General features: G+C 43.7%; 1 protein-coding gene across 1 annotated transcript in view; it reads left to right on the top strand.

Moving 5' to 3' along the window:
- Nucleotides 1-14,155, top strand: part of USP9X (ubiquitin specific peptidase 9 X-linked) — a 723,495-nt gene that overhangs the window by 389,925 nt on the left and 319,415 nt on the right. Inside the window, 1 exon segment of the mRNA XM_029603145.1 lies at nucleotides 2,127-2,276. Within this exon segment, the coding sequence (XP_029459005.1) occupies nucleotides 2,127-2,276 (150 nt within the window).

The raw sequence follows: 14,155 nt of genomic DNA, 5'->3' as shown, positions 1-14,155 counted from the left end.
TGGAAAATCAAATTGTGGTTACTGCTGTGTAGCATGTGGCTTCAGGCACTCTGTTGCTTCTGGGAGGGTTGAAGACCTCTCTCCAGAAAACAGCTGAAAAAGATAAATCCTCCCTCCCCCCTGCAGATTCTAGCAAACCCCTTCTGTGACCGTGAACCTTGGCACTAGGCTCACTCTCCTAGAAGAACCAGGAGCCTGGCCCTAGCTGTATCAGAAATTCTAGAATTCTGTTGCACCACCAAGGAGTCCTACCATCTACTGGAGGCAGAGAATACTGGAGTTTCTCTGTGCTGTACCACCTATACATAGAAGCAATGAATCCATGGAGAAAGTTTTTGTGCTCTGCCTCCATCTGGTTTTAGGGGCACATAACCCACCTGTAAGGACTTTCTGGAATGGGAGCAGGATTCATGGAAAGAAAATTAACAGGTAAAAACATTTTGCCTTTTCCCTCAGCTGACGTCCCAATCTGATTTAAAATTTGTGCCTCACACCACAGGCCTACCTACTATCTGTGTTTATTATAAACAACACAGTGCATACCCTACAGTTGTACTTGTCTGAATGCAGCATTTCATTTTGTAGTCCTGTACCTTATCTAATTAAAGGAACTGGTAGGTTGTTATGAAAGATGAATTAAAATATATGTATTTTAAATGAGTATGTGAGAGTTGTTTTTAAATGCTGACTTCTATGTTGCTTTTTTTATTGCATATATGTATTGTCATATCCATTATGTATGTAACTAAGTTGTAACCACTTAGATTGTTGATAGGTGGTATAGAAACTAAGTTAAATAAAATAAATAAATCTTTGTGCCTGTGTTAGATTTTCTGTAGATGAGCAGTAGCTAAGCTAAATACATTCCAGGAGTGTCATTTTATGGGATGGCAGATAAAGTACCTTTATGCCCACCTAGTCTGCCTAATTTAATCAGTGCAATGCCCCATTATTTTCAAAAAAAGGCTTAAAACTTGGCTCTTCCACCAAGCTTTTCCATAACATCAGACAGCGCAAGCTTCTCTGCCAAGGTCCCCCTTTAAATCATCTTCTATCAAACCATAAGAGAACTATATAAGAACATCAGCTATTGTCAACAACCTATAAGAGAACTACACAAGAACTAGACAAGTTCAATTCTAAAAACTCTTTGAACCCCTATTCAATACCCCATAGAACAACACAAAGAACTCCATAGATCATCACAAAGAATTCCCCAAAGAATTCTTCAACTTTAACTCCTTGGCAGCCCAAAAGTACAAAATGCAATTCCCAACCTCCTGACAGTCTTAAAAGCTATAATCAACCCCACACAGAAGTTATCTGCCTCTGCCTATATTAGGCTATGTATATTGTATTTCTTTGTTTAACCCCATATATTCATTTCCAAGTTATTCTTCCTGTTCTCTGTAAGACATTTGCTTGTCACTGTTATTGTTCAAAATGTAAACCGAATTGATCAATAATTCTGTTATTGGAAAGTCGGTATAGAAAAAACTTTAAATAAATAAATAAAATCATAAATTTTAGTTGGGCTGTTTTCCCCTCACGCACAGCTTGGGATCCTTTGTGCTGCTTCCAGTTTTTCTTGAAGTTTGTTGCTGTTTGTCTCCACCACCTCCATTGGGAGGTGAACTGACATCCCTGTGGCAAGACTCCTGCTGTCTCTCCCCTTCCTCTCACCTCCCCCCAGTTTACCTTCTACTGCTAAAGCCATTCAGGAGTGTGTATGTAATTTTTACCCTGGCCTTGTCCCACTGCAACTGAGTTAAGGGGAGTTTGTGCCTGAAGCACAAACTCCCCTTAACTCTGCATATTTTGAGATCTTAAATGTTGGGTATCATCTCTGTAAATTGCATTCATAGTTCTTGTGCTTGACCAGCTTGGTTTTACTAGATGAATAATGTATGGGCAATATGCCCTTTTCCCATGCTTGACTGTAGATGAAGTGGCATCAAAGGTTGGGTATCTTTTGGTAAAAAAAAAATGAATAACAAGACTGCTGAGTTCAGAGATATCTTTTTATTAGCAGCCTCTAAGTAAATCATAATATTCAGATTAGGCTATCACTAGGGTTGATGATTTATGAAAATGTGTGCTTTCTTATAAATATCATTCCTTTTCAGCTAATTACAGCTAAGCTTACACAGATAAGTTCTAATATGCCTTCAAGCCCTGATAGCTCTTCTGACTCCTCAACTGGTTCTCCTGGCAATCATGGCAATCACTACAGTGATGGTCCTAATCCGGAAGTTGAAAGCTGTCTACCTGGAGTGGTTAGTACTTTATTTGTTTTACTTTTTAAATTAAATTGCATGGGATTTTTTTCCCAGTTGATGGTAAATTAATTTTGTAAAATTATTTAATGGATTATTTTCAGACTTTAAGAGGAAAATATTCAAAGCCGTTTTAGACAGATAACACAAGGCAGGTTTTGTGATATTCAGCCACTTACCTGACTAAATTATAGCCAGGTAAAAAAGGGGCATTCTGTGGCATCACAAAGTTTTCCTGCTAACTTAGCTGAATTTCAGTTATGTCTGGCTATGTTAACTGTATAACTTTAGACCTGCTTCAGAGCAGGTCTAAAGTTATCCAGCCTTGTCTAGCCAGATAACATCCCACCTAACTGGATATATCCAAAAGATATCTGGTTAAGTGGTCATCCTTCAAAAATAAATAAAAATAAAAAACAAGCCAAATACTTTATTGTGGGTGTCCCTGCTTGATTCCTATTCCACCACCACAAACATTACTCCCGGCCTCCCTCAAATCCCTGTAAAAAATTAAATAACATTTTTTTTTAAAAAGCCTTTATTGGCACTGGCCCTCTCTCCCCCACTCCCTACCTGGTAAATAATAATAATAAAAAAAAAAAGTTAAATAAAAAAATACCTACCTCCTTGCAGCTCCCCCTCCCCCATACACACACCTCCCCTATATCACAACCCAGTACCTGAATCATCACTCCTTTGTAAAAGGCATTGCTCTAGTAATAGTGCTGGAAGCATAGGCTGTCAGTGTAAGCTTACACTTCCAGTGCTATTAATAGAGCAACACCAGGTTTTAAAAAGGGGCAACAATTCAGGTACTAGGTGGGAGGGGGGCTGGTGGGGGGTGGTGATGCAGTATTTTTAAGTATTTACTGAGGGGAGAGGGGAAAGGCTGGCACCGATAGACATTTTTTTTTCTAATTTAGAAGTGCTTGAGGGGAGTCTTGGCCACCCAGGGCCTTTTATATTTGTAATGGTGGGGTGTGAATCGGGCCAGGATGCACACAATGAAGTATTTATTTTTTGTTTTGTGTTTTGTTTTGTTTTTTAACAGGATCTCCACTTAATTGGATATCTTTTGAAAATATCCAGCCACCCAAAGCCATATAACTTTAGACCTTACCGAACGTATTTAAAATTTGGTTAGGTTTAACGTTATCTGGCTACAGGTAACCAGAAAACTTTAATAAGGGATATTCAGTGGGATGTGTATCCCACTGAATATCAGGTCAAGTTATCCAACTAACTTTAGCCAGCTTACTGAATATTGGCCTCTATGCATAGGAAGTTCATCTGTTGCTGTGATATATACACACATTTCTAAATCTAAAGTTATGTTCTGTTTGTGGTATGAGTCTCATAGCCCCTATTCAGCACTACAGGAAACATTTCAAACAATATCTGGTACTGATAAGTCATATTTATCCTAACACTTAGAAACAACAAAGTGATAGCACTCAACCAGCAGTTAACATATAATTAAACATGGAAAGTGAGCTGTGGGGTTTCTGAAGCCAAGAGATGTTTGTTCTTGACCTCAGCTGTCAGTCTTGGGACTGGTACTTTCAGTGTAAAGGAAACATTAAAAACCTATGGACATAAACTTTGATGATTATCTTTTATAAGGTACGCTGTAGAAGTGTATGATTGTTTGTGATTTTCTAGTTCAGTGGTTCCCAGACCTGTCCTCCAGGATTGCCTGCTGTTTGGAATGTCAGGATATCTGCAATTTATATGAGACGAGCCGTTAAGCCCGTTAAAACGGGCTACATCCCTCTGTCTCTCACCTCCCCCTCATTCTCTCTCCCCTCACTCTTCACCACCCCTACCTCCCTCCCTCTCACCCACTCCTCCCTCCCTCTCACCCACTCCTCCCTCTCCTCTCACTCAGTCCCTCCCTCCCACTCAGTCTTACTCACTCCCTCCCCCTCTCTCCCTCCCTCTCACTCACACTCACTCTCCCTCAGTCCCACTCCCTCCCCTTCAGTCCCACTCCCTCCCCCTCAGTCCCACTCCCTCCCCCTCCCTCCCTCTCACTCAGTCCCACTCCCTCTCTCTCCTCCCCTCTCACTCAGTCCCTCCCTCTCTGTCAGTCCCTCCCTCTCTCTCTCCTCCCTCGCTGCCGCCGCTGCTGCCACTCAACGCCGCCGCCGCTGCCACTGGACGCCGCTGCCACTGGACGCCGCCATTTTTTTTCTTTTTTTCTGGCTCAGACCGACGTGCTCGCCCGCACATGCGCGGTAGAGCTGGTCTCTACTGCGCATTTGCGGCACGTCGGTCATCCTTCGTTTATTAGGTAGGATGTATTTGTGCACAGTGCATTGGTATGCAAATATATCTCATGCATATTCATTGTCAATATCCTGAAAACCTGAACAGCTTGAGGGTTGCTGAGGACAGGTATGGAACCACTGTTATAATTTATATCTACATAGCCAAATAAAATCTTTTGATACTAAATTACCACATAGAGGAGGTTTAATATATGCTTTCTATAATGTCATGAAAAAAGAGTTGTTTTCTAATGCTAATTACTAGCTGGTTATATTGGTTATAGAGAGAAACATCTAAAACTTTTTCTATTTTCTCTTTGTATATTGACAAAAATGTATTACTCTCACCAGAAGCTGTGACATGTGGGTACTACAGCTTTGGGAGTAGGAGTTAATAGAACAGGAAGGATTTGTAAGGAAAACTCCTGTGGGTTATTTTTTGTTTATTTTTTTTTCTAAAGTTTTAACTATTGAGCCAGATCAGTTGCACAGGGACAACCTGGAAGTTACCTTGCTACAATGACTGTCACTAGAGGGCCATTTAACACTATGTGCTAAAGCTATAAGCACTAAGCATGATAATTGCCTGAGAGAGTTCAGTTTGATATGGAGATTGTGTTTCAGTCAGAAGGCAGGGATTAGCATATGGATGGTACAGTCAATCTCTATAACCTCATAGCAAACGTGAGTATCAAGTTATAAAATGCCTCTCCATTCTATGTGCTAAATCTTTCCTTCTGATTGAGGTTCACTTGGGTAATGAGACATTGTATGGTGCCCAGAGCACAGTGTATTAAATTAGGTACTTAAACTGTACAAAGAAATCTGTTATGTAACTGTTATTAATTCCAGACCAGTGTAATTGTTCCAAGTTGCACTTGTTTATGCTCTAACAAAGCTTGAACATTAAATTGTGAGGCTATTGATGCATTTTGACAGGTCTTACTCTTCCAGATAATTTATCTTTAATGTGCTTCATGAGTCACATTCCCTTTTGAAATTCAGGCATTTTATGTAGTTTGCTGGAGAGAGTCCAGGGTTCCGGCCTCGCACGCTACCGCCAAGGCCCGCCCACCGCTGCTGCATCATATTGGTGAGATGCGGTCCCTCTATAAATTGAGACACCGCCTGCTTTGCTTCCTCTTTGCTGCCCCAGCCCTGAGCAGACTACCTTTCCTTCTGCACCCGTGCGTCCGGCACTGGCTTATCGGTGCCAGGGTTCCGGCCGTGACCCACCGTCTGCTCCGGCCTCTCACGCTACTGCCAAGGCCCGCCCACCGCTGCCGCATCATATTAGTGAGACGCGGCCCCTCTATAAATTGAGACGCTGCTCTCGGTGTCGCGCACCAAAGGAGTTCAACAAAGGGGCCTGCCCCTTGTTGCGCCCCTTTCTGTCACTCCTTCGCACCTGAGAACTGACAAAAACCTCAGTTACTTTGAGCCACCACCCCAACTGGTCTCCTCCCATGCCTCATGGTATTTTCTTTTCTAAGGTTCTAAGTACACCTCTCTTGACTCCCTACCCCAGTTTAGTAAAGCCAAGAAGACTTGCAGCGTTCCCTGCTGCATCACCCCTGTGCTTTCCTGCACTTGCAACTTCTTCATGGACCCTCTCGTATGCTGTATGATTACTTATTGATGCTGTACATCGTTTGATTACTAATTGTTTGCTCTCCGCTTCACACTGTATTCTGTCACCAGGACCTTAATCTGCACCCCCCACTTATCTCTCAGCTACCTCCCCCAGAACACCCTCCTTCATCTCCCTCCCCCACCACTATTTGCCCCTCAAATGGCTTCTTACCTAACCCTCACATCCACCACCCCCTCTCCAGACACCCCCTCCCATGCCCACTATCCCCCCATCTTGCACAAATCCCTAATTCCCATCCTCACCTCTCCCCTGACACAATTCCTAGGCCTCACCACTCTCTTTATAATACTTTTCAATGCACAATCCCTCTCTAAAAAGACACCTCTCCTCAACGACCTGCTAACTGACCGTAAACCAGACATCTGTGCAGTCACCGAGATGTGGCTCAAGGACACAGATGTTGTTCTCATCAACTAACTCCCTATTTTCTCCTACGACATTTTTTAGGTCTGGGGATAGAAAATAAGAGGAGGCCGCCTCCTCGCAGCCAAGAAGCACCTTAAACTTAAATCTATGCACATAGTTACACCTCCTAAGCTTGAAATAGGCCTCTTCAGGTCAGCTGAACAACAAATCTGTCTGATATACGCTCCCCCTGCCTATCTTGAATCTGACCCATCACCCCTTATCGAATTTATTGTTGAATGGATCAACTCTGATATCCCTTCCATCATCCTTGGAGATTTTAATCTCCACGCAGACTCTCCTTCTCCCTCTTCTTCATGTGAAACCTTCATCAAATCCCTCCACGCCTTAGGCTTTAATCAGATCATAACCTCCCCCACACACAAAGCAGGACACACGCTGGACCTGATGTTCATCAACTCTGATGTCCTTGCCCCTTCCACCCCCACTTGCACCCCAGTTCCTTGGTCCGATCACTTCCTTATTGAAGGTCTTCTCTCCACCAAATCCCCCATACCGCACCACTCCACCCAAAGCACCACCATAATTTCCAGAAAATCTTGCCCCAGTGACGATCTAGCTGCTGCACTTACGACCACCCTATCCAATCTAGTCTGCTCTGGTCCCGACTCAGCATTAGCCTCCTGGGACAACATCACTGGTGATATAGCTAACAAACTTTGCCCCATCTCCAAACGAGTCATTAAATCCACCTCCAAACCCACAAAGCCTTGGTACACAGCGGAGCTTAAGTCCCAAAAAAACATCCTCAGACAAAAAGAGCGAAAATGACGCAAGGACCCAACCGCCACAACTTTCGGCCAGCTACAAAACAGTGCTACATAGCTACAGACTTTCTACCTTAAAACACAAAAGAGACTTCTTTGCTAAGAAAATACATGACTATAGATTCAACCCCAAAGCGCTATTCTCCTATGCCTCTGGTCTCACCAAACCCACAACTCCCACCTCGCCCATCTCTGCCGCAGCCTCCAAATGCGAGGAACTTGCCACATATTTCCAAAGTAAAATTGCAGTGGTCCTCTCAAGATTTGCATCCTCCCCCAACCCTCCCCCCTCTCCCTCCCCTCACCCCCTACCACTTCCTACCCGGCAATGGATGCCCTTGACCTCACCACCTCCAAAGAAATTGAAAATATCCTCTAAACTTAAACCTGTCTCCCACCCTAGTGACACCATTCCCCCCAAAACCCTTCTTGCCATCCCCAGCTCCATAGCCAGTGCCTTAGCTGACATTATCAATTGTTCCCTATCACATAGCACCATTCCTGACTCACTCAAGCATGCAGTAGTCAAACCCCTCTTAAAGAAACCCTCCTGAGATCCGAAAGATCCTGCCTATTTCCGCCCCATTTCTAACCTCCCAATCATAGCCAAGCTAATGGAAAAGGTTGTCAATTCACAACTCATGGATTACCTTGAAAACCATGAGATCCTTCATGCAGCTCAGTTTGGCTTCCGTAAACATCTCAACACAGAATTGCTACTCCTCACCCTCTCTGACCGCATCCTCAGAGGCATGGGTCAAGGGCACAACTTCCTTCTCGCCCTCCTAGATATCTCTTCGGCCTTCGACACCATCAGCCATAAACTCCTCCTTGCCCGCCTAGAAAACATTGGCATTGCTGGCCTTGCTCTAGCCTGGTTCAAATCTCACCTATCGAACAGAAAGTTCTCTGTTAAACTTGGAGACTCCATATCTGCTTCTCACCCATTGCAACAGGGTGTTCCGCAAGGCTCATCACTCTCCTCTACCCTCTTCATCCTCTATCTTACCCCCCTATGCCAACTCCTCACTGATCTTAAACTAAAATTCTTTCTCTACGCTGATGATGTTCAGATCATTATTCCAATCCACAACTCTATCTCTGATGCCTTAGACTACTGGGGCGAGTACCTAGCAGCCATTAACTCCCTGCTCACCAACCTCCAACTGGCACTCATCACCAACAAAACCAAACTGCTATTTATCTCATCCCACTATCCCCCCTCCCCCCTCCTGTCTAATGACCCCAAGATCTACATCACCACCGCCCAATCATCTGTCAGGGATCTTGGTGTCATCCTCGATCAACAACTAAACATGAAGAAATACCTTAACTCCATACTTAAAGATGGCTTTTTCAAATTGAGTGTCTTAAAAAAAACTGAAACCCCTACTATACTCCCAAGACTTCCGTACAGTGATCCAAGCCACCATTCCCAACAAATTAGACTATTGTAACGCCCTTTTCCTTGGGCTCCCTTACTCCACAATAAAACCACTACAGATGCTGCAAAATGCAGCAGCACGCATCCTCTCCAATACCCGCAAGGGCGATCACATCACCCCCATCCTCAAAGAGCTACACTGGCTTCCAATCCTCTCCCGCATCCACTACAAAACCCTGACCATTGTACACAAATCCCTCCATGTCCACAACTCCAACTGGCTCGACCTGACTTTCAACCCCTACCATTCTTCAAGACCCATCAGAACAGCCAGTAAAGGCACCCTCATTGTCCCACCACTCAAAACAGCCCGCCTCACAACCACACGCAACCGAGCGTTCTCAGTTGCTGGCCCATCCCTCTGGAATGCTCTCCCACCCGCCCTGCGACTCGAACCATGCTCCTTCAAATTCAAAAAGAAGTTAAAAACCTGGTTATTTAAACGTGCCAACCCAGAATAGTATCACCACTCCCCACCCTCCTAGCACTGCCACATTATGATACTCTATGATACTGTATTTTAAGTTCTTCTTTTGAGTTTCCTTTTTTTTTTTTGTTGTATATAACCTTTCCTTCAATGCTGCTCTTAAGTTATCGCCCTCCCAGTTCCTTTTCCCTGTTATCATGTAATTTCAGTCCTGTTGTTCAGTTGTGAACCGGTATGATGTCCTCACTAATACCGGTATATAAAAGCTGTAAAATAAATAAACAAACTGCTTTTAAATCTTATGCCTGATTGTTTGCTTTTAGTCTTGTTAACTAACTTTCTTTTCTTCTCTTTTTAACCATTGTCTTGCATTATGAAATACCCCAAGTGTCTGTTTTGTCCTTGTAGGTTTGTCTTATTAGATTGTAATAAGACTGTCTTTTTGTGTGTTTGTACAGCACTGTGTATGCGTGTAGTGCTATAGAAATATTAAGTAGTAGTAGAGTTAACACCAATACACCTCCTCTGTTGAGGGACCTCTCTCCAGATTCATCTCCAAGAGCAGAGAGTCCCATATTCTCATCTCCAGCGGAGTCCCCAAATAGTTCCACTGGACTACCTTCAGATCCACCAAAGAACCACCAGATCACTCTTCGTCGCCTGAGTACTTGACTTATTACCATTTTGTAGAAAAAATGGGTACTAACCTCAAAGCTTGAAGTGAAAAGGAACCCATCCCTGATTAGAGGTGATGGGCATCCTAAAAATATTGAACATTCCATCAGAACTGTCTGCACTCCCTTCACATGACTTATTGGACAAAGTAATCCTAAAGACGTGCAGTTCACTTTCTCGGGGTCAGTTGTCACCAGGAAAGTAGACTTGAAGTTCTGTCTAAAGAAGTCTCCAGGTTATGGCATAACACATTTACCTCATAATTGGGTAGTTGTAGAATCTGCCATGAAAAAGGTAAAGAAATCTCACCTGCACACCAATACACCTCCTGGAAAAGATCACAAATTGCTGATGACTTTGGGGGAAAAAGGTATTCCAGAGCACTATGCTCACCTCAAGAATACAACACCATTAGTTTTATATGGTGCAATATCTTTACGAATGCATCCAACAGTAAAGCCCCACCTAACATCTGAATTAGGCCAGCAGATCACTCTGCAACCATTACATGACCTCAAAGAGGGACTTAGTCACCCATTGTGGTTGGTATATAAAGCATTCAACACTATGGCTAGAGCTTCAGCATTATCCATAGTTGCTCCGAGCGAGTGCCATTTGAGAAGTTGTACACGAAAAGCTGGCAGACCTTCCATGCCATTGGGGGGGACAGTCTCTTCAGAGAAAAGCTGAGGGAGGAAGTCTCCCAGCTCAAAGAATAGATTGTGGCTGTTCAGTCCCTTTCTGGGACAGGAGACCACCAAAATCCTTCTAAATGCATCTACCACCAATACAAGCTCCTGTTTTACCCACATAGGTCCATATAGACCTTACTAATCTTATCGCTCATACCCCTATCAACGAACCCATCAACAACCCCAACCCACACAAAATTGGGGCCAACAAAGAGACCAATAATGGCAAAAAGATCAGCGTTCAGGAAGTTTAAAGGATCCCAAAAAGAAGAGCACAGTGAACAATACCTGGTGAAAATGAGGGAGACGAAGAAAGTCATCAGAAGAAAAAAAGGTCAAGTGGAAGAAAGGATTGCCCAAGAGACAGGTAACAACATTTTTCAGATATATAAGAGAAAGAAGGAAAGCCCGAAGTGGTATAGTGAAATCGAAAGGTGATGAGGAGCAATGTGCCAAAACAGACAAGGAAATGGTGGAAATATTAAACAAATACTTCAATTCTGTGTTCACTAAAAAAGACTCTGGAAGAAGGACTGTTGCTGGTTGACAAGACCGTAGAAGGGAATGGCCTAGCACAACTCCCTTTACCGAAAAGTATGTATGGGAAGAGATAGGAAAACTGAATATGGACAAGCCCATGGAGCCGACTGAGGTACATCCCAGGGATACTACGAGAAGTCAGATGTTCTGGTGGGTCCACCAAATGACCTGTTCAATAGATCCCTGGAAACGGGAGCTGTGCTGCGAGATTGGAGAAGTTTGGTTGTGGTCCCGTTTCATAAGAGTGGTAGAGAGGAGGCTGGAAACTACAGACCAGTTAGCCTCACTTCAGTGGTGGGGAAAATTAATGGAGTTGCTGCTGAAAGATAGGATACTGAACTATCTACAGCCTGGGAAGTTGATGGACATGAGGCAGCAGAGGAAGGTCCTGTCAGACAAATCTCATTTATTTTTTTGATTTGGTGACTAGAGAATTGGATCGAGGAAGAGCACTCAATGTCATCTATTTTGATTTCAGCAAAGCTTTTGATGCCATTCCACATTAGGAAACTTGTGATCAAAATGAGAAGCTTTGAGTGAGCGCCAAGGTGGTGGAGTGGATTACAAACTGGTTGACTGATTAGAGACAACGTGTAATGATGAATGGAACCTACTGTGAAGAGAGAGCCATGTTAAGTGGAGTGCCCCAGGGATTGGTATTGGGACTGGTTCTGTTCAATATCTTTGTGAGTGTCATTGCGGGAAGGGATAGAAGGTAAAGTTTGTCTATTTGCAGATGACACCAAGATCTACAACAGACTGGACACACCTCAAGGAGTTGAGAGAACGAAAGTTGATTTACGAAGGCTTGAAGAGTGGTTGAAGATTTGGCAGCTGGGATTCAATGCCAAGAAGTGCAGTCATGTATCTGGGATGCATTAATCCAAAAGAGCAGTATGAGATGGGGGGGGGGGGGTGGGAAGGCTGATGTGAATGGACTAAGAGCAGGATTTTGGAGTGATAGTTTCTGGCAATCTGAAAATGGCAATGCAATGTGACAAGGTAATAGCTAAAGCCAGAAGAATGCTGGGCTGCAAAGAAAGAGGAATAACAGTAAGAAAATGGAGGTGGTGATGCCCTTGTACAGATCCTTGGTGCGGCTTCATCTGGAGTATTGTGTTCAGTTCTGGAGCCCTTATCTCAAAAAGGATAGAAACAGGATGGAGGTGGTCCGGAGAAGAGCTACCAAAATGGTGTGGGGTCAGTATCAGAAAACCTATGAGGAGAGACTGAAGGATATGAATATGTATACCCTGGAAGAGAGGAGGTGCAGGGGTGATGTGATACAGACCTTCAGATACCTAAAAGGTTTTAATGATGTGCAAACGTCAAACCTTTTCCGTTGGAAAGAAATCAGTAGAACCTAAGGGTCACAAAATGAAGCTTCAAGGAGGATGGCTCAGAACAAACATCAGAAAATATTTCTTCATGGAGAGGGTAGTGGATGCCTGCAATGCCCTTCCAGAGGAGGTGGTGAAACCCAAAACAGTGAAAGAATTCAAAAGGGCATGGGATAAATACTGTGGATCGCTAAAGGATGGAAATGAAGAAAAGAGTGCATGGAGTAATTTGATGGTGCAGTGGTTATTACCCTTAACTAATAAGCCTTGATATAGTTGATTTAACTGCACTGTTCTCTGCTTCTATGGCAGTAGGATATGGGGAATTGATTCGTTCAGCAACCGAGGGCCCCGACTTTTACAGTATGGGGGTAACTTGCTGATGTGCGGTTACTACCCTTAACCAATAAGAGTGATACTTTTGAGTTGCATCAAACACTACTCTCTGCTTCAATAGCAAGGCATAACAGGGAATTGGATTCAACAGCCATCAACGAGGGCTAATGTGGGAAACTGATAAGCATGGGGGGTAACAGGGATATGGATTCAAACAGCAACCAACGAGGGCCCTGACTTTTATAGGCTGGGAAACAGATAAGCATGAGGTAACCTACACAGCACAGCAGGTACTACCATAAGCTTAATGGGTAGATTGGATGGACCATTTGGTCCTTTTCTGCCGTTATTTCTGTTTCAATGTAACCAAAAACCACAGCAGCAAACATTGACCAAAATCCAATCCAGTTTTTAATCAAATCACCTCTGCAGCGGTTAGGAGCAGAATTCACTCTACTTCGAAGTCAGGAAGGAGATAACATCAGTAGGTAGGTGTTCGTCAACCATCCACAAATGCCCCACTTGAGACTTCCTTGCTCAACTTATCCAAGCAGGGCATCTTAGCGCAAGAAATTTTGAAACTTCTAAAACAAAATGCCATCATAGAGCTTGCCTTACCCCACTACTCCCATTACTTTTGTTCCCAAGAAAACAGGGAATCTGCACCCAATCCTCTATCTCCGCATGCTCAACAAGCCATATCCGTGAAGAAAAAGTCAGTGTCATTCATCAGAGCGATACTGTTCATTCAACCACATGACTGGGTGTGCTCCCTAGACCTCAAGGATGCATATGTACATATCTCCATATACCCCTCTTGCTGGCAGTATCTCTGCTTCACAGTGGGGAACGAGCACTATCAATACAAAGTTCTCCCTTTCATGAAGACTCTGCCTTGCTGTGGCAGTCGCACACTTAAGCAGATCGGTAATTTTAGTTTTTCCATACCAGGAGGATTGGCTGATTGTAGCCCCCCATCCAAACAGCCCTGATAAAGACACAAAGATGACAATCATTTCCTTGGAAACATTGGGATTCGTGATTAACTATGAAAAGTCGATACTGCAACCTACCCAATCCCTATAAACATTGGTTCTCAGATTGACTCCGAACAAGAGCAAGCCTTCCTTCCCAAGGACAGAGCTCAAATCCTGTGCAACTTAGCGACTCCTCTGCTTCACCAGGGGTTAGCTTCAGCACGCCATGTTCTAGTTCTTCTGGGACGTATGGCAGCAGCGCTATATGTAGTACCCTTAACCTGCCTACATATGCGCAGCCTGCATTGGGCCTCTGCATTCAGTGGAATCA

This window comes from Rhinatrema bivittatum, chromosome 5 (assembly GCF_901001135.1).
Source record: "Rhinatrema bivittatum chromosome 5, aRhiBiv1.1, whole genome shotgun sequence".
Classification (NCBI taxonomy): Eukaryota; Metazoa; Chordata; class Amphibia; order Gymnophiona; family Rhinatrematidae; genus Rhinatrema; species Rhinatrema bivittatum.
Note: the sequence above shows the minus strand (reverse complement) of the source record. Positions and strands in the feature narration are given on the sequence as shown.